We start from the raw sequence: 27207 nt of genomic DNA, 5'->3' as shown, positions 1-27207 counted from the left end.
AGCTTCTGGTTCACCAGAGGATTTATTTAAATGCAGACGGCCCCATCTAGGACCTACTTAGAAAGCTGTGTTGCACCTTCTATGTCATACAAGTGAATCAAGGGGTTTCTGAATGGAAGGGCTGACATCCTAAGGTTCCACTGGTTATAAATATCAGCACTGACCTGAGATTGCTAGTCTGTCATGTCAGAAAAGGCCGTTCCTGTCGGAACTGTGTGCTGACTAAAGTACCTCTTAAAATCTCATTATTTGTAAGAGACAAAAATCATAAGTAGGCAGAATCAACCCATGCTTTTATTTTCATGGCATATAAAAATTTTATATGAAGGTATTGATGTACAGTGCTATCCCCATGGGCTGTAAGAGAGGCTAAGAACCCACTAACACATTCATCACCTGCGATGCTCACACCCAGTCTACCACTCTGAAAACATACCCAAAGAAATAAAGCAATTAAAAAACTGAAATCAGTAAAGGATGTATTTTCTGAGTATAGTGTCCCATTTGTACTGTTTAAAACAAAAGTAATCAAATTCCTTTGGGCCAGGGCTGCTAAAATCTACAGTCTGTGTCAAAAATAAAATGAAATAATAGGAGGCTCATTTTTTTTTCCTAGAAAAAAAATTTCTTTTTTCTATGTCACACATTCTAAGGGCTGGGCTGTAGTGAGAGGTGGCCACCTTTTCTACCAGGAAGCTCTTGTGGCTTTCGGGACTGGCCATTGTACAAGGCTAGGCTTAACAACTCCACATGGACGCACAAAACAATTTTAGAGAGACATGAACTCTTTATTTTACATGAATTGGCATCACCATATGTTTAACCGTGTTTAAGTAGATGATTTACATGTACATACGTGTACATGTGTATGTATGCATATGTATCATACATATGGACTATGTATCATACATATATAAATTTGGTTAATCTTGGAGAAAAAGATAGTATTAAAAATATGTCTTGGCATGGCAGGAAGCTTGTGAACACAGGACTGATGAGATCAGTGAACTATGCCTCCCATTTCAAATCAAATTCATCTTCCTGTGAGGTCTAGGAGCCGGAAGGCCATTCTGCGGTCACTGGAGAAGACTGTTTAATTGGTATGTGGTTTGGGAGTAAGAAAACCAATCCGTGTGTCCAGGTGAAGTAGCTCCCGGTACTCAGCTGGTAAACACGCACCATTGGTGCCATCTGACTCCATGGCAACACATACTTAAGAGCTTTCGTTTCGCAAGGGTCAGAAGGTTCTCCAGCAGTGATCTATAGTTTTGTAATCCAGTCAGTGAAGAGCACGGCTCCAAAAAAAAAAAAAAAAAAAACGCCCAGCCCGAGCCTCGCTATCACCTAACTTTGAAATGCAGCAAAACAGAAGAAAGTATTGGTTACAGTTAAGGCACAGCCCTGGGACCAAAGACCTGCAGCTATGTTATTTAAATTTATATATCTTTATGTATTTTATATTTTTCTTGAATTTTCCATAAACAAGCTCTATGATGACGAGACTATATTACAGAAGAAAAAGAAAAATGTACAAGGAGTATGTATACACACCATTCATTCTCTCACCAAGAGTTTCCAAATATGTCACCACCATCCCAGGGTGGGATGATGTTTTAATAAGAACTGATAATTTACAATTAACATTACAGTATGTACATTGCAATAAATACACGGTTGTAAACAGACAAACAAGACTGTATTACAGGTAAGGTCATTTGGTGAGGAAAAAATGCATGGCACAAAAAAATAAATAATGCATTAAAAATTATCATAAAGCTTTCTGTAAAATCTGTTTCATTCAAGTTTATTTTTTTTCTCTCCTTATCTGCAATTTGTTCTATCTACATTGTGTTACTTGTGACTTTTAACTGATGTAGATGAAGACATAATGGAAACAACGTTATCGTGTTCGGTAACTTGCAAGCAGAAATGTACTGGTTTTATGCAAATCTTGGACTTCTTTTTCCCCATACAGTACCCAGATATTGCATTTTTTCTTATGGCATTTTAGGAAATGTAAAGCCACTTGTTATAAAGATGTTCTTGTTAATGCAGCGTGTATTGTGAAGCACACTTTGATGAGTGAGTGAGCCGGGGCAGGGCATGGTAACGGGGTGGGGTGGTAAGCAGATGGTTGAGTAGGTATGGTGTAGTAGTCCCTAACTCTTGGATATTATGTGTCCTCTACAGCTTGATTGTCCACCCGTGGGTACCTCGACAGCACAGTGCCATTAAAAACCAACACACTACAAAACGAAAGCTCCATTACTGTAGTTGTAAATGCTTGCAGTATGGATCTGTTTATGACATATTGCTTATTTATTTATTTACTTATTTTATTATGAAGACTACAGGCACTCTGTCGGGGGAAATGCCACACATAGGGAGGGAAGAAAGTGAGAATGATTTGGGAAGGGGGATAAACTCTAGACTCTTCACCTTTCCTTCTAGACCTCCTTCAGGAATCCATAAAATGAAAAAATAAGAAATACTTGTGTACCAAAGGATCTAAGCATCAACTGGATTCAGTGCACCTTGGGTAGTTTCCCTGCCTGATGACTGATTTACCTTCTCAGTCACTAGCCCCCAACTTCCTTGAGAAGTTTCATTCATGTTTTCTTTCAGACTTACAACTTTTCTTAAATGTTTCCTTTTCCATTTGGTCATATACCACCCTCCCCTTTAGTCCCCATTTGGGTGCCAAAAAGGGCTCCAAACCTTACACCAAGCATACAACTATGGTCTAGGCTGGACACTGATTAGTAACCCTGGGAACTAATCTAGAAAGTCAACTGAGTTCCTGGAACTGAAATCTGGAATTCTCTCTTAATGTTCTAGTGAGGCAGACTCACACACTCCACTGTTTTAGATTCCATGGCATAACTACCTGCCTGGAGCAGGCAGTGTCATCAACTCTCCTTTAGTGTGTCAGCAACAGGCCTTCCTATGGGACAAGCTGATGGAGCAGTAATAATCAATAGCAATGTCTACGCGTTACTGGGCTATCCACTAGGAAAGAGCAGCTGCAACAGTGAGAACCGCTTCCCAGGGATACTCCTCATGTTCATGGGCAGTTCGAAAAATAGCTATCCTGGTATTTGTTGATAGTGTTGGCTGACATTCTTAAGAACTGCCTATGTAACACTTAGCATGTTTTCCCTCTGCAACCTCAGAGGAAAAGCTAAAGGAAAAGGCAGAACCATGTAGTAGAATTCAACTTCAGCCCTAACCTGACAACCTGTTTCTTTTTTCTCAGTCAGAATGGTAGGGATAGACCCCCATCAAGTGAATATGGGTGGGAGCTGGTACAGACATTAAATCAAGCAGCATGAAGGGAAAATGTTTTTCTTCCTGTAACTGGATGTGAGCAACAATAAGATGATCGTGAAATGTATGGGTGACTACACGGACAAGCATTTGTGAATGCATGTCTCCTGACACAGAAAAAAAAAAAGTAAGTCATCAGAAGGCAGTGGGTAGGAAAATGCCTGGAAAAGACTTGACTGTTTTAGCTACTGGGTATTTATATAGCTCCCATTTACTTCAGACAACAGCAGCTGATGACTGAGCTCCTATGAGGTTTAAGACACACTGGACGTAATGCACACAGACGTATTACAGAATAAATACTCACTTTGTGCACAGTGAGGGAAGCAATGTGGGAGAGCAAACTCTCCTGGTGGGCAGAGGAGTGAAAGAAAAGGAGGAGTCAATGGACACTTACAAAAAGGGTTTCCGGCAACATAAATTTGTTTCTCTGTTTTAGAATATGGAAGTCATCAGTATATAAAAGAATGAATCACTACAAATCAGTTAGTTGCTATGAACTCTAAGGTGCGAGTAAAATTCGTAAATGAGATTTCTCCAGTGTAGTACTGATCCGTACTGAAAACTTGCAAGTTACTTCTTAGGAAAAAAAAATAACCAGTGGCAGATGAAATTCTGAACAGAGTTTTGTTTTGTTTTGTTTTTAAATATAATACCTCAATACATTTAATAATAAAAGTAAGCTCTACAAAAAATCTGTTTTACATATCATACAAAATGTAGAGGTGAGTGCAGCTCACTGAACCACACTGTTCAGTCATGTATCAGGAAGACTTGAAATTAGAAAAGTATGCAACTTCTGTGGCTCATCCTCTTCCTGGGGACAGATCCAAGCTGTGTCTGGGTCGGGACACTTTCATTGCTTCATCTGTGAGTTCACACACATCATCAAATGCCTTCTTTCTTCTTAACATTTCTGCAAGCAGACCAGAAAGGAACCCTGCAATCCGCTCCATGTCTGGACAGCTGGATGAGCCACGCTCCCTTGAAAACAGTTGGAGTTGATTTTATCTGCTTTGTCAGCTCTACCAAGCTGATGTCATGTCAACATCATGTTCGTGAAGATATCTCCCTTCTCCGATGACATGGGGGGAGGGGGGTTGAAAGAACTGGTTACAATATTCCTGAGCGCCAGACTGAGTAGTTCAAGGTCAGTTTTGTTCAACAAACGTCCTGGCAGATGACAGTGAGGTGTGACCATGGTTGTGGCATGTGACATGCACTTTGGAAACAATTTTTTCTACTTAAAAAAAAAAAAGAAAGAAAAAGTGGGACAGCCTTTATACTGTTACGTGTCGGGACAACAATCATCTGCGGTGACGCAAGTTTCGGGCTGGCTTTCCTCTTCCGCTACGGCCTCCTCCTCAACCTGCTCGTCGAGGGGGATTTCAGTGGACTCCGAGTCTTGGGTGCACAGAGTCTTAGAGTCACTGCAGCTAGTGTCTTCCTCCACTTGACTTCCACTGTCCTTTTCAGTGTCTGACTCGCAGTCTTCCTCTAAGGTTAGTTCGAACTGGAATTTTTCAGTCTGTCCCTGCCGGCCCTCCTCTTGGTCATCAGGTGCAGGGGAGGGGCTCTGGGGGATTGTGCTCTGGTACCACTCACGATTGTCCTCCAAAGTGTCCAAAATGTCCTGGGCATCAGGATGTACGAGGTCTGCCCATGTCTCCCAGAGTGGATGAACAATATAGTCTATGAAGCCCACCTGGTCATAAAAGAAAAGAAATCCAATGAGACTAAGAAACTTGGAGAAGCTCAATCAAATCATGGTTCCCCGATAAAAGCCTGCATAGAAGATTACTAACTTGAGTTTGGTAAACTGGTCAGTTTGAGCCAACAGATCATGGAAGTGTTGCTGTTAGCTGGCCAAAGTTAGAACTCTTACCTCAAGGGATATTTACAATAGAAAGGAAAACTAGTTGTTTACATAGGGTCTAGATCCTGGGCCTTATTTGAGAATAGCCAATCTGTAGAGAATCCAGATAACTGAAATACATCAAGGATTCTATGTATGGAAAGCGCATTAGATAGAGAGTCTCAGTGAGAGACTACGGTACCATATATATCGCTATATGACTGTAAATCATAAGAAAATTCTTTGACTCATCAACAGAAGTGAAGTCTATGGTGTCAAATCCAAAGTAATTTAAAAAACAATACTGTGAGGTATAAAGACAGTGCAGTCAAGTGCTTCAGCTGTGGTTCTGCCCCCTCTCTGTAGCTCCGCCCCTCTCTGTAGCTCCGCCCCCTCCCTGTGGCTCTGCCCTTTCTCTGTGCGGCTGAATTACCTGTGATTTTTCCACAGAGGCGTTGTGCTTGTCACACATTGGACTTATCTCCATGCCACGCTCACGCTCCCGGTCCCCCTGGCGGAAGAACTCCTCCATAATCCGGTCCGTCCACTGGCGGTACAGCTGGAGCGGCTTTGTCGGGTTGCTCAGGTCTGCACAGTGCACCATGTTCTGAAGGACCTGGGGTGGGCGAAGGCATATTTTATTCGGCATCTACTCTTTTTGGCTTGAAACTAGGAATTCACATCAGATGACTGCGACACTTAAAAATACAGGTAGTGTCAGATTTATTTCAAATAGCCCAGTCCTGCTGTGCCTCTGCACTTGACACCTGTATTAATAGTTCTGAATTATGCCACTTCTGCATTTAACTGTCTTGAGAGGCACTGTTAGTGTGCACCAAAGGTTAAGTTCCTAGCTGCACAAATGATCTAGTTTTGGACGTTGTGTTTTTGTTTTTGTTGTTATTGTATTTGTGAATGAACAGACCAATACGATTTTACCTGGTTAACTGCAAACAACTAGGCTTTTTTTTTTTTTTTGTCTTACTGGTCTTTTGCTTGTATATTGCGTTTTCTGATTGTGTGGGTTTTCTTGTTTGTTTGTTTGCTTGTTTGTTTGCTTTATAAATAGAGACAAAAAAAAGGAGATGAGTGGGGTTGGGTGGTTGGGGAGATGGGAAGGATCTGAGTGGAGGTGCAGGGAGGAGAAGCCATGATCAGAAAATATTGTGTGAAAACCATTTTCTTTTCAATTAAGAACAAAGAAGAGTAAGATAAAGCTCCTGTGTATAGCTTCTGAATATATGAGGTAAGACAAAGGAGACGCAGCCCTAGTCTTCCTCAGTCACTAACATGTGCAGAAAGAGCAAGCCCGGATGCTGGCTTACCTGGATCCTGTCAGAATAGTTATCAAGGAGCAGGACGCCAGAGCTCGTCACCTTCTTAGTCTCAACCATCGTTTTCAAATCAGCCAGCAGATTCATGTGCTTTGACATGTCTGTCGCAAGGACCTGACGGGGCAAAGATGGTCTTATGAACTAAAGCCAAAAGGAAGATGGATTTGCAAATGGACAAAGACATTATTTTGAGTTTGAGGAGGAATGGGGAATCACTATGATGAAGTAAGATTATGAATTATGAAGTAACAATATGTGGAGATGACTTCTGGGGGGACTCTCTTCCTTGTTTTCTGGGAGCCCAGAAAAACATGCACAACACAGGAACATTAGGTGGCTGGTAGACACTCTGAAGGTAAAACTATTATCACATTCTCTGTGTGTGTTCCGAACTGCTGAGCCTTTGCTGTACTATAACACGCTGGTTCAAGGCTCTTCAAACAGCACTCAGGGCGGACAGGATTTCACTTAGTTCTGTTCTGTTGCTGATCAAGGACAAACAATGCTTCCCTGTGCACAACAAAACTTGGAAGGGTACTTTGAGGGCTGACAAGACAGCTGGATATATAAAGGTGCTTGTCACCAAGTCTGATGACCTGAATTTGTCCCCTAAGGACCCAGGTGATAAAAGGCGAAAACTGACCCCCCCTCCCCCCATAAACCATCCTCTGAGTCCATAGGTACACTAAGGAATGTGTGTGCACACATACATACCCTAACAGAAATTTAATAAATTGAATGTAATTTTTTCAATTAAGTATAGCTTTGTAATATCCAGAGATTTTTTTCCCATTGTCATACTACTCTGAATAATGTACAGAGAGAGGAGAGTCAAGTGGAAGGTATTTCTAAGTGGGCAGGGAAGAGGGAAAGACTCCACTGGAGTTCAAAGGAATGCTCTGCATTTGCTGAGTCATCCTTCTGTGCTGCTCCTGGCTGAGAGGAGCTCAGGAAACCACCGGACTAGGAAGGCCCTTTGTCTTAAATCCCAACTGCTAGGAACAGGCTCTATTACAAAAGAACCCTGCTGGGGGCAGCAGAGGCAGTTCCTGCAGGCCCAACCTGATGCCATCTCTAAGAACCTGAATCACCTTGTTTAGTTACTCACAATGTCAATGACCATTTTCCTTAAAGATTGTCTTTGCTTTTTGGTCAGATTCTGGAAAATGTCACAGTTTTCTTCCTGGAGCAACTTAAACCCCACGGCCAGGTGATGGTTCTCTAAGACAGAGGAGTCGTTGTACATCAGGGCAAGTTCCGAGTCTGGAAAGAAGAACAGCAACAGATCACTAAGGCTGTTTGGTTAACGTCTGTCTCACTGCCAGCACTCCAGGGCTGAGACAGGAGGATAACTGTTTAGGAGCCTACCTGGGCCAGCACACATGAATGAAAACAAACCCCCAAGTTCTATGGTGTTCTACATTTAGGACATAGTTGCCCCTGAACTTCTCTATCACCCAAGAGCAAGTGTGTCAAGTCATCCAAGAGTCAAAGAACAATGGAGCCTTAGGAGAGGATTACAGTTTGACTGATAGGTGAACTTCTGGTCAGTTCCCTGAAGTGAAAGAAGTGGACCGCATTATCTCTTTAGGATCTATCAGGTCAGAAGACTGTGGCATTAGTCCTCACATTTGCCATGTGTCCTGGGCATGAGGTGCCTGTTAACTGTGGAATACTTGCCCGGATACAGTATATGGATTGTGGGTGCAAGGTTGTTCCTACTCAGAGAGAGTGCCAGGACAGTATTCAGTTTGTTCATTATGCCCACCCTTCTTATTAACACCCCACTTGCCCCCATGTTTCCTCCTGAGGTTCCTGGCAATATTCTATGCCTGTGGACTGCCCTTCCTGCCTGCATGCTTCACAGACCATGTCCACCTGTCTACAGGCCCAACGTAGAGATTCAGCGCTTCCCATGTTGCTTTGAGCCTCTGTATTAATGACAAAAAGACATTCTGCCTCTTCCTAGTCCTGAAAACAGCAGACCTAGACACAGAAGGGCTTTTTGTTTCCCCAAAGATTAATTTTGTATTATGTGTATAAGTGTTTTGCTTACATATATGTGTGTGTACCTCGTGTGTGCCTGGTGTCTGTGCAGGGCAGAAGAGAGCATCAGAGGCCCCCTGAGACCAGAGTTACAGATGACTGTGATCTGCCATGTTGATGCCGGAAATTAAACTCATAGCATCCTCTGTAAGAGCAGCAAGTGCTTTTAACCCTGGAGCCATCTCTCCATGCCTATCTTTAAAAGAAAAAATTTAAGGCACTTTATTTCATTTCCTTAAGTCACTGTAAAGATGGAAAGCATGGGTATTTGATCTTTATTTATATAATGCTCTAACATGTATATAAAATATTATATTCAGAGGCTTCTTTTAAAGCACAAACATCTGATACTACTTATTGATTGCTCTGAAGAAGATATAGAGGATTGGGGAGGCTTGGGATGAGGTTCCCCTAGGAACTCTATGATCTTATGAGAACTACACACATAAGAAAGGGCACATCGAATCTGCTGCTCTCTGCTCAGGAAACAAGAGAGCGTAGTTTCAAGAGTAGATGTGCATACAGATGTGTTCAGTCTATTATTTGTTTAGAAAAAAAATCAATACTGTTTAAAGAGAATGTTGACTAAGTCTTACTTTTTTTGTGCTGAGGACTCAAGCCTTAATTCTAGCTAGCCTAGGAAAGCCTATGGGTGGACATGTAGACATTTGAAATATAAAATAGCACAGAATCTGAGCACAAGACACTGTACAGACACAGTGGAATCATGTTTAAGAAGCTAATGCTGGAAGGAAGACATGGTACTGTCTAACTCAGAGAAATAATTTGATTTAACCTACCAGGGTCCTTTTAGGGGAATACGCATATATGTCGATGAGGGGCATTGATAGAAGGATTCCCTTGGCCTTACAGAAATATCAATAGGTTTATATTCCCCTGGAAGAGAAAGGCAGGGCCAGCTGAGGGGCTGCTGCTTCCAGGAAGGTGATCTGGAATGTAGATCTATAGAGGGTACATTCTATTTCACCTAAGGACGGCTTGTGATGCAAGATCTAAGGGTACTGGCTAAGCTTGTCTTAGGCAAGGACATAATTCCTTAGGGGTTATAGAGGGAGGGGGTGGTCAGCTGTTCTACTCTGTTGCTGTTGCAGGACCACTGGGACCAGGCAGTAAAGGCTTAGTTTTAATTGAAACAGCAACAACAAACCCTAGCACTTAAGAAACTGAACCTCAAAGACATCATTTAACCTTCTATGCTTGTCACCGAAGGTGCACAGTCACATAGGAGGCAGAAGGTAAGTCTGTGGTATCTCACTAAAGATAACCCAGGATTTATGAGTAGAGTCCTTGAATTTTACACTCCCATACAGTGTATAACCAGGAAGGTAGGGAGTGGGCAGAGAGACCTGCTGACCTGACACTTTTCTGCAGAAGCCACCGGTTCCATGAAATGTTTCTTTATTGCAGAAGACACAACTGCTCATTTCTCCTCTAAAGGCCTCCATCACTCTGGACCACTGTTACACGTGCCCAGTCTACCTTATCCTTGAACATCATCTCCCTCATCGGATGTCCCAACCTACCTAGAAACTTGGGTCTCTAAACAAAACTGAAGATTATTGCTGGCCATCTGATTTATGTTAGATTCTTCTCTTCCTTTGTAACTTAAAAGCATCAAAGAGAAGATCCTAAGTCACCATACAGAGAGGACTCAGCTCCATATGTTGTAAATGGTTGGTATGTTGTGTCTTCTTCAAAGCTCCCACCTCTCCTAGGAAGATCTGAATATAATACACACTCATGACGAAAATGACTCTTAGGAAAGGTAGCATTGCCAATATCATAAAGCTGGTATACTTACGCTATGGCCAATAGTTACAGGCAACCTGTCTCTAGACTCTTCATGCTAAGCTTTTATTATACTTTTTGAAAGAGCTAACACTTAGCCCTGGGTTTTTCTTTATGAGGAAATGTTTTTATTACTGCTTCAGTTTTATAGCTAAGCTGTTTTTAAATCTTCTAGATTTTAATTTTGATGGCAGGGCCTTGCTCCAAAATCCTAAAGCTCTGTGTCATGAATCTTGAATGGAGCCCTGTCCAAACAACCTCATGAGCTATTGACATGCCTGAGCTCCTCTAGACCAGCATAAGCATGAGACACCTGCATAGCAGACTTGACACAGGAAGAGACATTTTAATGAGCCAGGGAGACAGATCCCAAAGGAGATTGCTACTTCCAAGCCTACGCAGGTCCTGGGAGCTTATGTGTGTGTCTCCTGCTTGTAGGACAGGTTATATGTAATTACTCTTCTTTCACCTTGGAAGGGATGACCCAACGTGCCCTACACCACTGGGCCTTTACATACTTTACTGAGTTCCCAGCTTTGAGCTGGATTTACTTCCCAACCAAGGTCCCTTTACCAGCAGATGTCCCGGAAAAGCTGGTGCTCACTGTACTTCAGCCAATCACGGGAGGTCTAGACTTTGGCTTTCAATAATCTGTCCCTGCTAGTGCAACAAAAAAGGCTCTTCTCCCGACACTCTCAGAAGCACAAGCTGTCGATATGTGCCCGATCTGGGAATTTTCATCCCCAAGCTCATCCTTTTCAACCAATACTTGGTCCAGTGACATTGGAAGTGACCAAGCAATGTCACCACATTCCTGCATCCCCTAAGAGGTGCTGAAATGGTACAGTCTTTAAGCTTCGTGCACACCATAAGGGACTGATAAGAAATACCAAGCCCTATCTTGGGTATCTCTATAAATATTTCATAATGCAGATGATCAGTGTTCTCTTTACTACAAGAAATAGAATCAACAACTTCTTCAAATCTAAGAGATTAGACAACACCAAAAACCCCAAGTGCAATTCTGAAAACTCATCCTGAAAATTCTGCTCCCCCTAAGCCACCGTTGGAACCCAGATCTCTGTGAGTCATGATTCTACAGTGACACACAACCAGAAGGACAGATATAGATGGGAATGATTACTGTGGGAATTTGTTCAGGTGTTTGCTTATAGAAGCCAAGAAAGGCCTAGATCTGCAGTGTATAAACTGAAGAGCCAAGACAGTCAGTGGCAATCTAGTCCTTGTCCGAAGACCAAGAGGGAATGAGGTGGGAGGGAGTGAAGTCTAGGCCTCTGCAAACAAACAGTGGATAATGGATGTCATGGCTCAGACTAGAACGCCATTTACCTCCCTTCCCCTCATCTACTGTGCTGGGCCCCATTCGTTGGGTGACAGTGCCCATGCACATCGGTTAGGGTAACCTACACTTAGTCTGCTAATTCTAATGCTAACTTCTTGCCGAAAGGCTCCTTCAGGCTCACTTGAAATTAAGATGTTCTAGCTTTCTAGGCATCCCTAGAAATTAGCTATCACAACTAAGACTGTAAGCTTGCAGATGGCAAAGACATCCTTGCTTTGCCAGTACTGTCTTCCTCCACTAAGGGCATAAGGATTTCTTGTGGACTATACAGCAGTATAGGTAGACTTAAATGAACTTTATTTTACAGTGCTAATTACCAACTTAACTTATTCAACAAAAATTAAGAAATGTGAAAGCCCTAAAAAAAGGAGCTTTACAAATTTTAAAAATTTTTAATGAATTTAAAACTATTAAAAGCTCAGAATAGGCAAGGGTATAGGAGATAAAATATAGGTGGTGTAAATGTAAGTAAAATGTAAGTGGGTATAAGCTTTCTGTTGGATTAAATAAAACAATATGTACATAAATGTAAAGTAAGAAGTTTTACTCTAAGATTATACATATTCAAAGTGATGTACACTGAAGAAAATGGGTAACTTAGTGTCTATTAACAGGACTTAAGTTGTTTTATTTTTTCTTTCAGGAAACAGGTCTAGACTAGGTCTCTGAGAAGACAACAGATTACAGGTAAGCAACTGTATTTATTGTGAATTTTATGTCCAAAGTTTTACGCTTACACATGTGCCTAGAGAGAAGTTGGAAAGCCTAGTAAAAGCCATCTTGGGGAGGAATTCCCTTCATGGCTTGGCACACTGTGTCTCTTTCCCTTTTCAATGAACATATTACTATGATCATTATCCACAGGAGCTCACTGTGTAGCCCTGGCTAGCCCTGACGCACAGAGGATTAAAGGCCCAGCCACCAAGCTGAGCATGCACCACCCAGCCCTGAGATCAAATGGAAGGATGGCTATATTTTTAAAAAATTAATATGATGAAAGGCATATTCTATATTAAGAGGAATATGGGTCAAATTTTAAATTTTTCAGATTTCTCTATGCAAAATATGGCAAAAGGTAAATGACACACATATACGTCTTTATTATAACAGAGGATTGTGAACTGTATGTGATGGGTTTGAAAATGACAGTGTGTTTCACCACGTCACTAAGTCATCGGAGGAGGCATAAAGTCACCTGTGTGAGGATTTCCGAAAGAACCAGGATGAAAAGGGCCAAGCAAGGGGTTAAAGTGATGCTACTGGTGGGATTATATTAAGGCATATTATGTACTTATAGGATAGTATCATAATATAACATCAAAATATTTTACACACATGTAAAAAAATGTCACCCGTGAGAGTGCCATTGCCCCTGTCTTATACAATTAATGTGTGTGTGTGTGTGTGTGTGTTTTTAAGAAAAAGACTTCTAAACAAAATGTTCCCCAAACTGTCCTTCTTCCCCTCTCTCCATTCACACTATGCGCTCTGATACTTTCTGATTTCTTCCACTGCCTGGAGTACCACCTTCAGCCACATACGCACTTGTTTCTGTCAGCATAACACAAGCTATTGCAACCCAATGATTTGCCTTGTTCTCTACATAATCACATTAGTTAAAAAATAAACGTGTCCTTATTTCAAAGGTTTAACCAAAGAAGAAAGGTCTCTATATTATGTAATCTACTAGTATAGCTATGGAAAATATATGTTAAAGTGATCTGAGGGATTGATAGTTTCTGTAGAGTGTTTGTGCTGGAAGCTAGAACTCACTTCAACTTACTGTGATGGAATGCCTCTTTACTCTTAGAAATCCAGAGACATATGCCTTGAATACAAGATGAGTGTAAAGAAATCTTTCTGACCAAACTTGGGCATCTTTACTATAAATAAAACATTTTCTTTCCAAGCGAAATATAATACCATATATGTTCTGTACCTTTCACATGGTTTTACTTTTTCAGAAAAAAAAAATCAAATGATCTTTTCACGATAAATGCCTTTTAGAATGACACAGTCAAGCTTCATGCTTCATGGAGCTATTTATACTTTACGGGTTGATTTATCAGCGTTGTCTTTAAAACGACTAAGGCAACTTTTCCACTTGGGAGTACAATTTCTCTATGCCTGGTGTTTGCAGACTTCTACATGACCAAGGCCTTTGTTAAAACTAAACTCATTGTACACTAAGAACTTCAAATGGTCTCATGACAAAGAAGCGTCATCAGCTCCACCTGTTAGAAAGGATCACCCTGCTTTCGGAACCTCCAGGTGCTTTCAGTAGCGAAAACGCCACTGATATGAAACCATTCATTCCCCAAAACTAAGAAATCACTGAAGACTAAGATCACAGCTAAGAGGCAGGGGCATAACTGTACTGGGAATCTTCTGGACAATGCGCCCTGGGACATGTCTTTTAAACTCACTATGCCTCTGAGGTCTCTTCAAGTGATATAGCCATCTCACTCACTGTTTGAAATGATGGCCAAAACCCAAGATTCCTTTGTTATGAAAACCAGGTTCAACCTTTGGCTTTAGAAGTTGGAAGGACCAGCTCTGAGTCAAGAGCTTGAGAGTGTGGTCGTCTGACTCATTAGCATGAATCTATCCATGAAAGCCAAAAAAATATACACTCAAGTCTTTCTCTGAAGGGTTACTACAAACAAAAATAGACACGTAATTCTGACAAATTATTTTGTAAAGGTCTTATATTTGTTATGTTTAAAGTCACTGTTGATTTGATTGCTACAGGCTGTGAATATAAGCCATTTGCATTACTGAAGAGGAAGAAAGGAAAAAGTGGGGGAGGGAGGCAGGCAGGGGCGATGGCAGGCTCCAGTGATTGTCTTTCAATCTTTAAAGGGATGGGGGCTGTGCTAGCTGAGATAGCAGACTTCACAGATGCCCTGCTGCCCACTGGAGTCCCACAGGTTCCAGCCAAGGCCCAGCTGTGTTTGGAGGGTTCATGGAAAGAACAGAACTTTTACAAGACATCCTAAAAACTACAGTAGAATACTTAAAGATGGTGATGCTATTATGATTCTATTATAGCCATGTAAATATTTGCTCTTCTTCACTCTGATGCCATTATAAGGAACATACACTAGCATATATGATAGAATGCAAAGGAAATACTCCTTCAGTCTTTGATGTTATACAACTTAAAGTAAAATAAGTCTTTCTTAAATGTCGAAAACTACATCTAAGCAAGATATTCTGTTGAAATCTAAACTGCTAAGGACATAGCAAGTCATGCACCGGCCTCAAACTACTGAATAGGCCAGACTTATGGAAAGCTCCAGTGTACACTATACCATGTGACCTGTCAACCCTTTTGAGAAAATGCTCCGTCTACCCTGAGCACCAGCCCAGTGCAAGCCCGGGCAGAGCTTCTATTGTGGTAATAGTTATGCAGCGGTTTTTGATGAGTCCTTGAGTGCCCTGTTACAGGTTCTCATAAAGAAGTGGGCACATGAAATGGGGTTCTGCCTGATGAGTAAGCCCCTTCCTAACATTAACATTAGCGTCTGAAGTGCAACCCCACGTCCAGGAGGCCCCTGATCCTCTCTGGTCCATTCCTGAATCACTGGCAGATTTTGTTGTTTCTACAGAGGATATTGAAAGAAATAAAAGTGGCTCTAAGCAATCTCACAGACCTGAACTAAGCCTCTTGAGACACAGTCACATTGGCCTTCTCTCTTTAAACCTTGCGACAGTAATGATTGGACATACGTTGTAAAGAGCCTGATACTAGGATAGCCAGATGACTATACAGCACAAGGGCAAAATGTAGCCCACTGACTGAAGCAGAAGAAAGGCACTTTCTTAACGCTTTGCATGCCTCTTCACTAAAGGGAAACTTATAAAATCAATCTCTCACAGCACAATGGGGAAGGATTATGTCATGGTACTTTTAAGTCGTTTACCTAGCCACGTCAAGTATTAAGTGCCATTCATATAATGCTAAACCCTTCTCCAGAGGAAGAAACAAGCCTCCTCCACACATTCTTCGGCTTGCAGTAGAGATACAACCGGATCTCTACCATCCCTTCCATTCCTAGATACAGGGTATCTTCTTAGGCACTGGGAGGTCACTGGGGGTTAAGGAAAGTGAGTTGTTAGACAAGAGCCTAGAAACTAAGGTCCTGTTCCTTCCAGTGGAGATCTAGAAAAGGGACCATGGGGGCAGATCTGCGACGGAAAGAGGAAGGAGAGCTACAGTGCCTGGTGGGGATCACTGACGATCCACAGGGTGAAGAGGCTTAGGACTGGTTCCCACGGGGTGCCTACACCATTGTACACGCAAAACCCTTTGATTTCCTTTCACAGAAACGCAGTAATAGACAACTTTTAGAGATATGTAAGCACACAGATGATTTTCACACACCGACTGCCTGCCTCATGGGAGGCGGTGATCATTTACAGAGATAAATTACATTAGTACCATAATATTGCTACAACATATTTATGTAGGTCAAAAGCACATTATGATGCATGGGCTTGTGAAAACTACTCAGTTATTTTTTTTTTAAATGTACCAAAAAACCAAACAAACAAACAGAAAACAGGCTTCGCTTACTTGTATTGATCAGAAACTGATTTGACACACCAGGATGATCCACATCATGTATTGCACTGGCAAATATGGCCGCGAGAATCTCCAAGTCTGTGAACACAGCCTGGGAACCGAAGAGTGCAGGTAGTAATTGCTATGTTATTCCAGTTACATGAATAAAGCACTACATAAACAATATACAACCCCAGGGCTCAGAAGGAACAGAGGGTAAAGTCTGGCAGTGCCTCAATATGCTTCATCAAGAAGGGGCTTAGGGATGAGCTTCTTAAATGTGACTTGAAAGCAAAATATTTCATCTGACTTTATTATACACCATGACAGAACTTGTGTTTGTTATATTTTCAAAAATATTAGCGTATCTGAAATGATGCTGTGAGGAAATACAGGTTGATGGGCAACTTGCTTAATGATCTGCTGTGAGAACATTTGTAGCCTCAGTAATGTCAGAGGAATTCCTTTCTCTGGTCTTCCTGTCATCTTGATCACCAGCGCTTCCCCTCAGTGCAGACAAGGCTATAGTTAAGGCATCATGCCCATTATTGGGCTCTTTAGCAAATTCCTTGCCTTTACTCACAACATGCTGGGAGCATGTACAACCAGAAATGTCTCCAGATATTCCCCAAGTGTCCCTGGGTGTAGAGGTGGGGGAGGCCAGGATAGAAACCATTCCCACCTGTGAACAATGGCTGAAGGGTCAGCCCAATAATGAGCTACAAGCAGAATGTTACAATGAAGAGTTTAAAGTATATGGCAACACAGAATCTTTCCCCCAAATGGTTACAAAACCAAAACCCTCTCATTAAACACTCAATGGAACAATTTCTTAGGATTTGAAAAAATTCAAAAGGGCATTTCCTTCAAATAAATTCTCTGAAAGTATTAATGTTTGCTTATATTTTAGAAAATAATCATCCTTTGAACTACAGCTGTGTGACTAAAGTTCTAGAAAACAACCTAGCTGGAAGTCAATATGCGAGATGTGTGTGCATGCAATGTCCACTGGGTCATTTCAAAGAAGCAACATTATAAACAGATGAATCCCCAAACCTCTAACCAGCTCTCACAGATAAAACTCATCAAAGGATCTGTTGTTCATCAACAATAACTTTCTCCTCCTGATAAGTAAGTCGCGGATAAGTATCCCCACTGAAGTTAGTTGCTGTCTGTACTGCGAACGCTCCAACATCAGAGTTTAAGAGCTCTGTACAAGGGCCAAGCGAGTGACACATTAGACAAGAGCCTGACCTCCAAAGCAGGTGTAGAGAGCAGCACATGAGTGGACTGGACGACATCGGCAGCATGGATGTTGTTGTGATAGGCCACGTCAGCATGGTAATGGTCTTCCAGAGTCATAAGATACGTGATCAAAGTGTCTACTGGGATTTTAAATGTTTTTAACAAATCTCGTTCCTGTAAGGAAAGAAATCCTCTTAACATTTTTGTCTTCCTAGTAAAACTCGTTCCCCAGAGTAGGTTAAAAGAGAATCATATGCTGGTGTTGCCTACAAATAACTCTAAAAAAAAAAAAAATAATAAAACAATGTTTCCTCATATCTACTGAAGGAAATGTAAGGATATGGGAAGGGCAGGAACTCTGGCAGCAACTGCAGCTGGGCTGGCCTTCTGAGAGCAACAGTACTGTTGCTGAGGGGTTCAGTGTGAGGAGTCGGGCACCAGTCCTCAGCTCTGGCAGGCAGCTTCAGTGCTGTGGCTGGCTTGGCTCCTCAGTCACTCTGGATGAACCCACATTTGCTCTCAGGCTGAAGCTCCCCATCTAGTCTCAAGGTACCAGTACTAGCCCCAGCTTCTCGGTTAGCCCTGCCTTCACATGATACAGAGGCAACAAGAAGAGAATGGCTAGAGAAGAGATGGCTGAGTACCAAAAAGATGCTCAAGAAATTATATTCTGGTCAATCAGGCTTGTTTGTTGAGAAAATGAAGAGGTCAGCATTGTGGAGATGAATTTATAACCATTGTTAATACATTGTTTCCATTCCCCCATATTTCTTAAATAGAAAAAAATGCTATTACTTATGTTTTGCATATGCTCCATATTCATTATTACATTCCTTGTAAAGGAGCAATAAAAGAAAGGCATCAAAATAAGCAAAGGGGGATGGTACAACACATAGTGCAAAGGCTGGGCAGTGTGGGTAAAACATGCCCCAGTGCCTCACCGTTGTGGTGGCACTGTAAATAGATGGCTGTGTGACCACGGATGAGTACATTAACTTCATTAGTGAATTCATAGCTAGATGGGCTACCAAGAAGGAGGCCCAGCTGAAAGGAGCATGTCTTTGAAGATTCTGTCCAGTCCCAGGATAACATCTCCTCTCACTTCTTCTCTCCCTCTATTGGTTCATTTCAGCTGAGTCACTTCTACTCTCCCAGGGTTTATCTTATCACAACCTAAAGGCAATGGGGCAGCTGATCAGACCCCCTGAAACCATGAGCCAAAAATAAATCCTCTTTCTCAAAAGATTGGCTCATGTCACACCAGCAGAAAATGACCAGTGCAGTCCCTGGTTAGGACATTACCAGAAAAACCAGTGTGCATGGTAACAGTGAGAGGCCAGTTACCTGAAAAATTGTGTGCATGATAACAGTCAGAGGCCGGTTACCAGACAGCTCTGCTATTCGGAAAACGTGGAGGCCCCACTTGTTCACGTCTTCTAGTTCCTAGGATGAAGGAAAGCACCCAAAGAACACAAAATTGAACAACCAGTAACAATAAGCGGAAGCATTTAAAAATTACCAACTTTAACGAAAAACACTGCTGAAGTAAAATAGTGAATGACTCATTTTAAATGTAAAGGAAATGACATGTGAATAGTCAAACTCAAGGTAAGTTCACGTCAATATCCTGAAATACACTATTACTTAAACTTATGAATCTGATAGCAAATTACACTCATACGCTTTCACTTTTGATCTCAAATAATTTAATAGATGAAATCTAGTTGCAGAATCTACGTAGTGTAAAGTCCAGAAGAGATGACAGATTTCTAAGTCTCCAAGGTCAAAAACTCAAATGCAGATGCTTAAAAGTAAACAAATAAGCAACCGCTATGTATTTATATTGTATTAAATATGAGAAGCTCAGGACTGAACTGAATATTTAATCAGGTTAAATTCTGAATATGTTTCTGTTTTCATTTGTCCTGTTTGTAAAAGTGTGCAAATACATCGCCCAGATCAATTCCCACTGCTGCACTTGTTGTGTATCTGTGGATGGAAAAATTTAGTGTTTTTTTTTTTAAAAAACAAAGAATACATATTTCCTAATACTGCATTTTAATGTTGCTTACTGTTCAGTTAACTTCCCTGATTGGCACATGTACAAGAATCTACTTGAACCATGTATCAAGCAAATATAAAACGTTCCATGAAGAATTCCTCAAAAAAAAAAAAAAAAAAAAAACAAAACAAATAAGCAACCAAATAACAAATGAATACAAATCAACCAAGCCACATGTCTAAAACTACATATTAATAAACTTTAACCATTTATAGACATTTATGAAGTGACTTTCTCACCTTCAAATCAAGGACTGAAGAGATGACTCAGTGGTTAAGAGCAATTGTTGCTCTTCTGGTGAACCTGTGTTCAGTTCCCAGCACCCAATGTTAGGTGACTCATAACTTCTCGTAACTCCAGGTACAAAGTTTGATATCCTAAGTGCACACACACACATACACACACACACACACACACACTCACACACTCACATACATTCTCTCAGTTACTTCAAAGAAAACAAAATAGGTTTGTTGTTGATAAATCTATATCTATATCTGTATCTGCATCTATATCTATATCTGAGATAGACACAGTCTCACTATGTAACTCTGGCTGTCCTGGAGCTCACTATGTAGACCAGGCTGGCCTCAAACTCACAGAGGGCCTCTGCTTCCCAAGTACTGGGATTAAAGGCATGCACCACCATGCCTGACTCTAAAGCAGTTTTTAAGATCAAATAAATTAATGAACTTTTCTATTTGTTTAAAAGGGAGAAAGGAAGGAAGGAAGGAAGAAAGGAAGAAAGAAAGAAAGGAAGGAAGGAAGGGAGGAAGGAAAGAAGGGAGGAAGGAAGGAAGAAAGACTGAATGAGTTAACTTATGGGGAAATGAACCATGTCATAACCCCTGGAAGCCCCTCACCTTGGCCAGGACATCTTCCTGCTCTGTTCTAACCCCAAACCTGGGGATACATGAATTAGTCAGGCTGGAGCTGTGCATCAGTTTCTTGACCCCACTGATCTGAGACATCGGCCTTTTCTTCTTCTCCTTTTCCTTCTGAGTTGGAGAGGGGATTTCCACTTCATGTTGCTTATCTTAAAAAATTCAGAGAACATCCTATATTTACTATGAATTCAACTTTATTTTCTAATCACATAACATATAAATGAACAAACTATAACTGCTCAGTATATATTCTAGGAAGCAATTCAAACACTACTTTTCTTTTTAGAGATGACTACAAGTTGGTATCCTCAAGCACAAAATTAAACAGATTCTACTTCATTACCAAAGGCCTCATGATAGATTATTGTAAGAGAAAACTGTAGGATATGATAGCCAATTTAAAGAAAGCAAAATACTTGGTTATTTACTATTTGACAACTCTATTCCCATTTGAATTCATTTAGAAATCTGGAAATAACTCTTCCCACTAAGGACTCTAGTTTCAACATGTATTTTAAAATGGCAGAAATTTCACATGCACGTATATCAAAAATAGCAGCAAATGAACTCAGGGGCTAAATAACTGTGACCAGCCACACTGTAGGAGTTGAAGCTACACCCGGATATTTCTGTCGCTGTTTCCCTTGCAATACGAAGGAAATGTTTATGCTGTAGCCAGTCTTACAGGGACCCACAGCCAAAACACAACATTATATAATGATAGGCATATATGCTAATTTTCACAGTAAAAGCTACAGACATAAGATGTGTTCGTATATTCATCTCTGTTAACTCATCCTTTTACAGTACAGGTTCAACAAACATCCATATAGGAATTTGCTTCTTCATATGCAATAATTTTGTTTTAAAGGGAAATTCCCATGGTGGGGAGGAGGGGTTCAAATGACTAACTTTCACTCTTCCACTTATTGCATTTTCTGTCTGCAGTTAAGGTTAGAAGGGTTGTCTCATAAAACCACACTCTTGACTCCAGCTGCAAGCTTCCCTTAGGAACTGCCCCCGTATCAGTCAAGCTAGGCCTGCTACCCACCAGACTCTCAAGTCTTCATGGTAGAGGGCTATTTATAATTTATTATTAATTCCCTAGTGCCTACTAATGGTGTCATTTAACAAAAAATGGGTTCAATACAGCCACGAATAGATATCTCGGTAAACATTTTATAATTTAGTGTTAGGAAAGACTTTGCTAGAGAGGTAGCTCAGTGGTATGGTGCTTGCCTAGCATGTGCTTGGCTTGATACCCAACACTGTAAGTAGACAAACAAACAAAATATACTGTCACCTTAGACTGATTCTGAGTCTTAGAGTCTCAGTTTATTAATGTTATGCATTTAAAGTAGCTTTTCTAACATATATTTTGGTTCCATAACAAGTTTATCCCTAAAAATAATCGAGCAAACAAGCCTAAGGGAGGTTTTAAATTGCATGGTGTTCTCCTCACCTAAGAATGTGTTTGATATGTACTCCGACACCTGGTTGCCAGACCGACTCATTTCAGAGAGATGAGTGAGCTCCCGATTAAGCATCCTTTTGAACTGAAAGACAAAAAGATACAGAGTTCTTACATCGGGGGACGTTTGAAGTGTCATGACATAAGCATGCCCTTATGTCACACAGAGAAATGTTCTTTGGGTGTCCAAAGAACATTTAAATAATCATGACCATTTATTATCCAGTGTGCTTTCTGCAGTGTTGGAAATTGTAACCGTGTGGTGACCAGTCACTGGGCCCATGGGGATATGAAGCCCAGGAAAGGAGGGAGCTCAGCATGAATGAGGGACTGAGTCTTGAATTTCATTTAACTTTAAATATCTTCAATTTAAATACACAAAGTTAGCCAGCACAGATGCACCTAATGGCATTAATCAATGGATAAAAGAATTTTTAGCTCCTTTCTCTCTCCACCAGCAGAGCAAGATGCCTAAAGGAAAGAAGGCGAAGGGGAAGAAGGTGGCCCTGGCCCCCGCTATCATCAAGAAACAGGAGGCCAAGAAGGTGGTCAATCCTTTCTTTGAGAAGAGGCCCAAGAACTTCGGCATTGGGCAGGACATCCAGCCCAAAAGAGATCTAACACGCTTTGTCAAATGGCCTCGCTACATCAGGCTGCAGCAGCAAAGAGCCATCCTCTATAAGCATCTCAAAGTACCTCCTGCCATCAACCAGTTTACCCAGGCCCTGGACAGACAAACAGCTACTCAGCTGCTTATGCTTGCCCACAAGTACAGACCAGAGACAAAGCAAGAGAAGAAGCAAAGGCTACTGGCCCATGCTGAGAAGAAAGCTGCTGGCAAAGGGGACGTCCCAACTAAGAGACCACCGTCCTCCGAGCAGGAGTCAATACAGTCACCACCTTGGTGGAATATAAGAAGGCTCAACTGGTGGTGATTGCCCATGATGTAGACCCCATTGAGCTGGTGGTTTTCCTGCCTGCCCTGTGTTGAAAGATGGGGGTGCCCTACTGCATCATCAACGGAAAGGCTAGGCTGGGGCACCTGGTCCGCAGGAAGACGTGCACTACTGTTGCCTTCACACAGGTTAACTCGGAAGACAAGGGTGCTCTGGCGAAGCTGGTGGAAGCTATTAGGACCAATTATAATGACAGATACGACGAGATCCGTCGCCACTGGGGAGACAACGTCCTGGGTCCTCTAAGTCTGTGGCTCGCATTGCCAATCTGGAAAAGGCAAAGGCTAAAGAACTGGCCATTAAGTTGGGTTAAATGTACACTAAGTTTTCTGTACATAAATATAATTACAAAAAAATTCTTTTTTTATGTTTAAAAAAAAGAATTTTTAAAATAAAGGTATTATTATCATTGGCAAAAGAAAAATGTAATAGATGAATACAGGACAATTGTGCGTGACATTCTATATTTCTGCTTGCTTTCTTTTGTTTTTGGTCGTTTGACTGTTTCATATAGATATGGAGGCAATTTTAGTCGTTTTCCAAATTCCCACTGGAGCCTTTCTTCCCAGCAAATCTCCCTCTGCTTTCATAGCTTCTTCTTTTTTTAAACCTGTGTCACACCGAGTTTATTAACATTGTATTCTTTTATCATTTGATTGATCACTATCAAAATGAATATACAATAACAATCAAATGTAAAATATATGTATAATTCTCTTTAAACATAAAGAAAAACTGAATAGGTTTATGTGTTCTCTCAGGGCTTTGGAGAGATACAACATTTGAGTAAATACTACCCGGCACTTCCTTCTGACCCTGTATGCAAGCAGAAAGTGTAAGAAGTATCAGTTCTTAAAAAACACAGAATTCACTGATCTGTCTCCCATGATGGGAAATAGGAGACAGGTCAACGCTTGGTTCTCTGCTTTTCACGTTCACCATCCATCTTTCTGAGGCCACGGGGCCTATGACATCAGACACATGGCAGTCACCTGCTATAGCAGCAGGGATGTACAGATTAAAGCTGCTCTGAGGTTTCAGTTTCTCCCCACTCAGAATGGCAGAGCAAGGATGAGGACAAAGGCTGGTGAGGAAACAGGGAGTGGGGAACACTGCTGGGGAGGGTGTGAACTGGCACTGCCATTATGGAAACCCGTTTGGGGGTTCCTCAAAAAACCACAAATAGATCTGCCACACGATTCAGCTACAGCACTCACGGGTGCTTCCCCAAAGGATGCTTGTCTTACTACAGAGGTCCTTGTACACCCGTGTGCAATGCTCTTCTATCCACAATGGCCAAGAAACAGAAACAACCTACACATCCATCAACAAGTGACCTGATGATCAAAATGTGGTTGGTACATTTACACAATGGGGCGTTATTCGGCTTTAAAAAAATTATGAAAATTTCAGATAAGTGAGTGGAATTGGAAGAGATCACTCTAAGTGAGGTAATCCAGAAAGCAAACGTGGCATTTTCTCTCACTTGTGGATGTTGTCTTTGACTCTTTACGTATGTGTAAACCATGTGGCCAGAGAATTAATAAGGGACCATATGGATTAGGTTTCTTAATATAAAGCCTATCTTTGAGTCTAAAAATCTCCCTACCAGGCATGTTAATACACTTCAATAGTTTTCAATATTTAGTGTCCTTTTTTTTTCTGTCTGTTTTTATTGTTGTTTTGTCAATTTGACACAAGCTAGAGTTAATCTGGGAAGAGGAACCTCAATTGAGAAAATTCCTCCAGGGCTGGAGAGATGACCCAGAGGTTGTTGCTTTCCAGAGGACCTGGGCTCTATTGCCAGCACCCACACAGTGGCTAACAACTGTTCGGAACTCCAGTTCCAAGGGATCCAGCACTTTCTTCTCTGTGGCCTCTATGGCCACCAGGCATGCAGGTACACATTGACACACATGGAGGTGTTAACACTCATGACCACTGAGAGAGAAAGGTGGGGCAGGGAGGGGCGCAGAGACAGAGAGAGACAAAGATAGAAAGACATACACAGAGACACACACAGAGAGACAGAGAGAACCCCTCCATCAGATTGCCTATGAAGCAATAAATCTTTCATAAAGATTGATACGAGAGGGTGCAGCTCACTAGCAACAGTGCCAACTGTTCCTAGGTGGGTGGTATTGGGTTCCGGAAGGCAGAGGCAGGCGGATCTCTGAGTTTGAGGCCAGCCTGGTCTATACAAAGTGAGTTCCAGGACAGCCAGGGCTATACAGAGAAACCCTGTCTCAAAAAAAAAAAAAAACAAAAAAAAACCAAAAAACAAAAAACAAACAAACAAAAAAAGCCAAGCAAGCCCTGGAGAGCTAGCCAATAAACAGCACTTCAGCATGGTCAGTGCCTGCCTCCAGGTTCCTGCTCTCGTGGCCTGGACGTGTAAAGTGAACTAAGCCTTTTCCTTTTGCAAGTTGGTTTTGGAAACGGTTGTTTTATCGTAGCAATTGAAAGCAAACTAGGGCATCCAGCACAAGGCAGTTTTCTAATATACAAGATAACTGATATTAAATACATGATCAAAAATGTAAAACAAAAGACCAAAAATTTTATTATATGTTTGGTAAAGACTGAAACTTTACATTTCACTATCAGATAGATCTCACTTGTCAGTCCAGAGAGGAGGAATGAGCTTATCTTTTGGAAATGTACGAAATGCAAGTTTTAGACCTGAACTGGTTTATTTACAATTTTCAAAATTCTTGCTTTCTTTACATCATTTTTACAGAGGTAGCCCATCCGTAAGCCATCAAGTCTTGGCGAATCTCTTTCAAAGTCAATGCTAGGAAGTCCAAATCAAGAACAAGACTTCAACCATGACCAGAGGCACAGTGTGATCAAGAGAATGCCAGCCAACTGTGAGAGACAAGGAGCACACCCTAGCTTTCTCTTATAGGTAAGAAGAATGGGCCATGGTGAACACAAGTTCTGTTTGTTAGTCTGCAGGTACGAGTATATTCTCAAACTTGTGAACATAAAATTTAGCTTTTAAACCCATGTATTTGTACACATTCTTGTTAACATACACATGTATGATTAAAAAAAATCTAGAAAGCTGGACAGAAGGAAAGATTTAGAAAAAACATTTAAATTCTCACTCTTCAGAGATAATTACTAATAAGAATACAGAGATACAAACCACAGACAATTAGCTACACTGGCTCTGAGGTCTTTGTATAAGCATCACATACTACAAGACAGCCGGTCCCGTTTGCTCGCTGAGCAGCATACATTACTACCTGTGAAACTAAGATGAGGGCTCCTGAGATGATTATTTCAAAAGGCATTTACTAGTGATAAGAATCTGTGTCATCTTTACCAAGCTATGTTTTCTTAAGTAAATTATCAACTTACAATTAATCAAATGAGCCAATCCACTTAGGCTGTCTTCTATTTTTGCCTACTACAGAACACACACTCAGTTGTTTTAGTTCTTTTCCTTAGCTTTTCTGTGGTGGTCAACCCTGATTTCTGAGCCTTTTATACTGATAACTGGCTTTCATCAATGTAGGACACAAAGATATAACTGATTACACATATACCTACAGCTAATCCCCATTTTATCCAACTGCATAAAGGAATTCAGGCAAGGGCCCATATGAGAAATCACAGCTGTTTCAAAACCATTTTAAACATTGTTTCAAAACCAATTTATTATAAAAAAATATGCTTTATAAGTGATTTACCTTTGGAAAAATGTATACATTAGGTAAAACATACTCAAATGAAGGTTTTCTAAATAGGTTAAGCATGAAGCCAGCAATGTATTCTCTCTTTAATTTCAAGTAGCCCATACTCTTAAGATGAAGTTGCCATTAAGAACTACCTGACCATGTCAAAGTGGGGAGGGGTGGGCACTGCTTTTGGCTAGTGTGAGCCTCTCAGCAGGCAGTACAGGAACTGCCAGCCACACTGAACATCTCTCAGTACAACAAAGCACCATGATGCTCAATTCCTGAAGACCACTGGGAAAATGAGACAGGAATCCACAGACCCATTGTCGACCTTACACATAGACTGGTAAGATGAATATGTTGCTGGACATGGCAGCTGGGAAATCTTCATGTTTGTGTTACCCACAGATATGTCATACAAATGGTTTTGCTGGAAGAATGAGGTACATGATATACAATTATTCTGGGCATTTGTTTACATAATTCATCAAAACAGTCTGTTAGTATAATAAAAAACTGAAGTTAAAAAAGCCACTGAAGAGAAGCTTCTGTGCAGACTCCCAGTGCAGACTCCCCTGAATAGTGCTGTATCATAGTCT

The 27207-nt window shown here is 41.1% G+C and overlaps 1 protein-coding gene across 11 annotated transcripts in view; it reads right to left on the bottom strand.

Moving 5' to 3' along the window:
• Positions 1 to 272: 272 nt before the first annotated feature.
• Positions 273 to 27207, bottom strand: part of Pde4d (phosphodiesterase 4D) — a 1511116-nt gene continuing 1484181 nt past the window's right edge. For 9 of the 11 annotated variants that reach the window (XM_031359970.1, XM_031359969.1, XM_031359971.1 and 6 more), the window contains 9 exons: positions 21958 to 22051; positions 20472 to 20644; positions 18891 to 18989; positions 17556 to 17720; positions 16314 to 16413; positions 7625 to 7779; positions 6508 to 6630; positions 5616 to 5798; positions 3738 to 5032 (listed from right to left, as the gene is read on the bottom strand). In XM_031359970.1, coding sequence (XP_031215830.1) covers positions 4616 to 5032; positions 5616 to 5798; positions 6508 to 6630; positions 7625 to 7779; positions 16314 to 16413; positions 17556 to 17720; positions 18891 to 18989; positions 20472 to 20644; positions 21958 to 22051 — 1509 coding nt within the window. In that variant the 3' untranslated portion in view covers positions 3738 to 4615. Of the gene's footprint in view, positions 5033 to 5615; positions 5799 to 6507; positions 6631 to 7624; positions 7780 to 16313; positions 16414 to 17555; positions 17721 to 18890; positions 18990 to 20471; positions 20645 to 21957; positions 22052 to 27207 lie in introns of all 11 variants that reach the window. The other 2 variants (XM_031359967.1, XM_031359976.1) reach the window with 2 other exon arrangements.

Source organism: Mastomys coucha, unplaced genomic scaffold (assembly GCF_008632895.1).
Source record: "Mastomys coucha isolate ucsf_1 unplaced genomic scaffold, UCSF_Mcou_1 pScaffold8, whole genome shotgun sequence".
NCBI lineage: Eukaryota > Metazoa > Chordata > Mammalia > Rodentia > Muridae > Mastomys > Mastomys coucha.
This window is presented reverse-complemented; position numbering and strand designations above follow the sequence as displayed.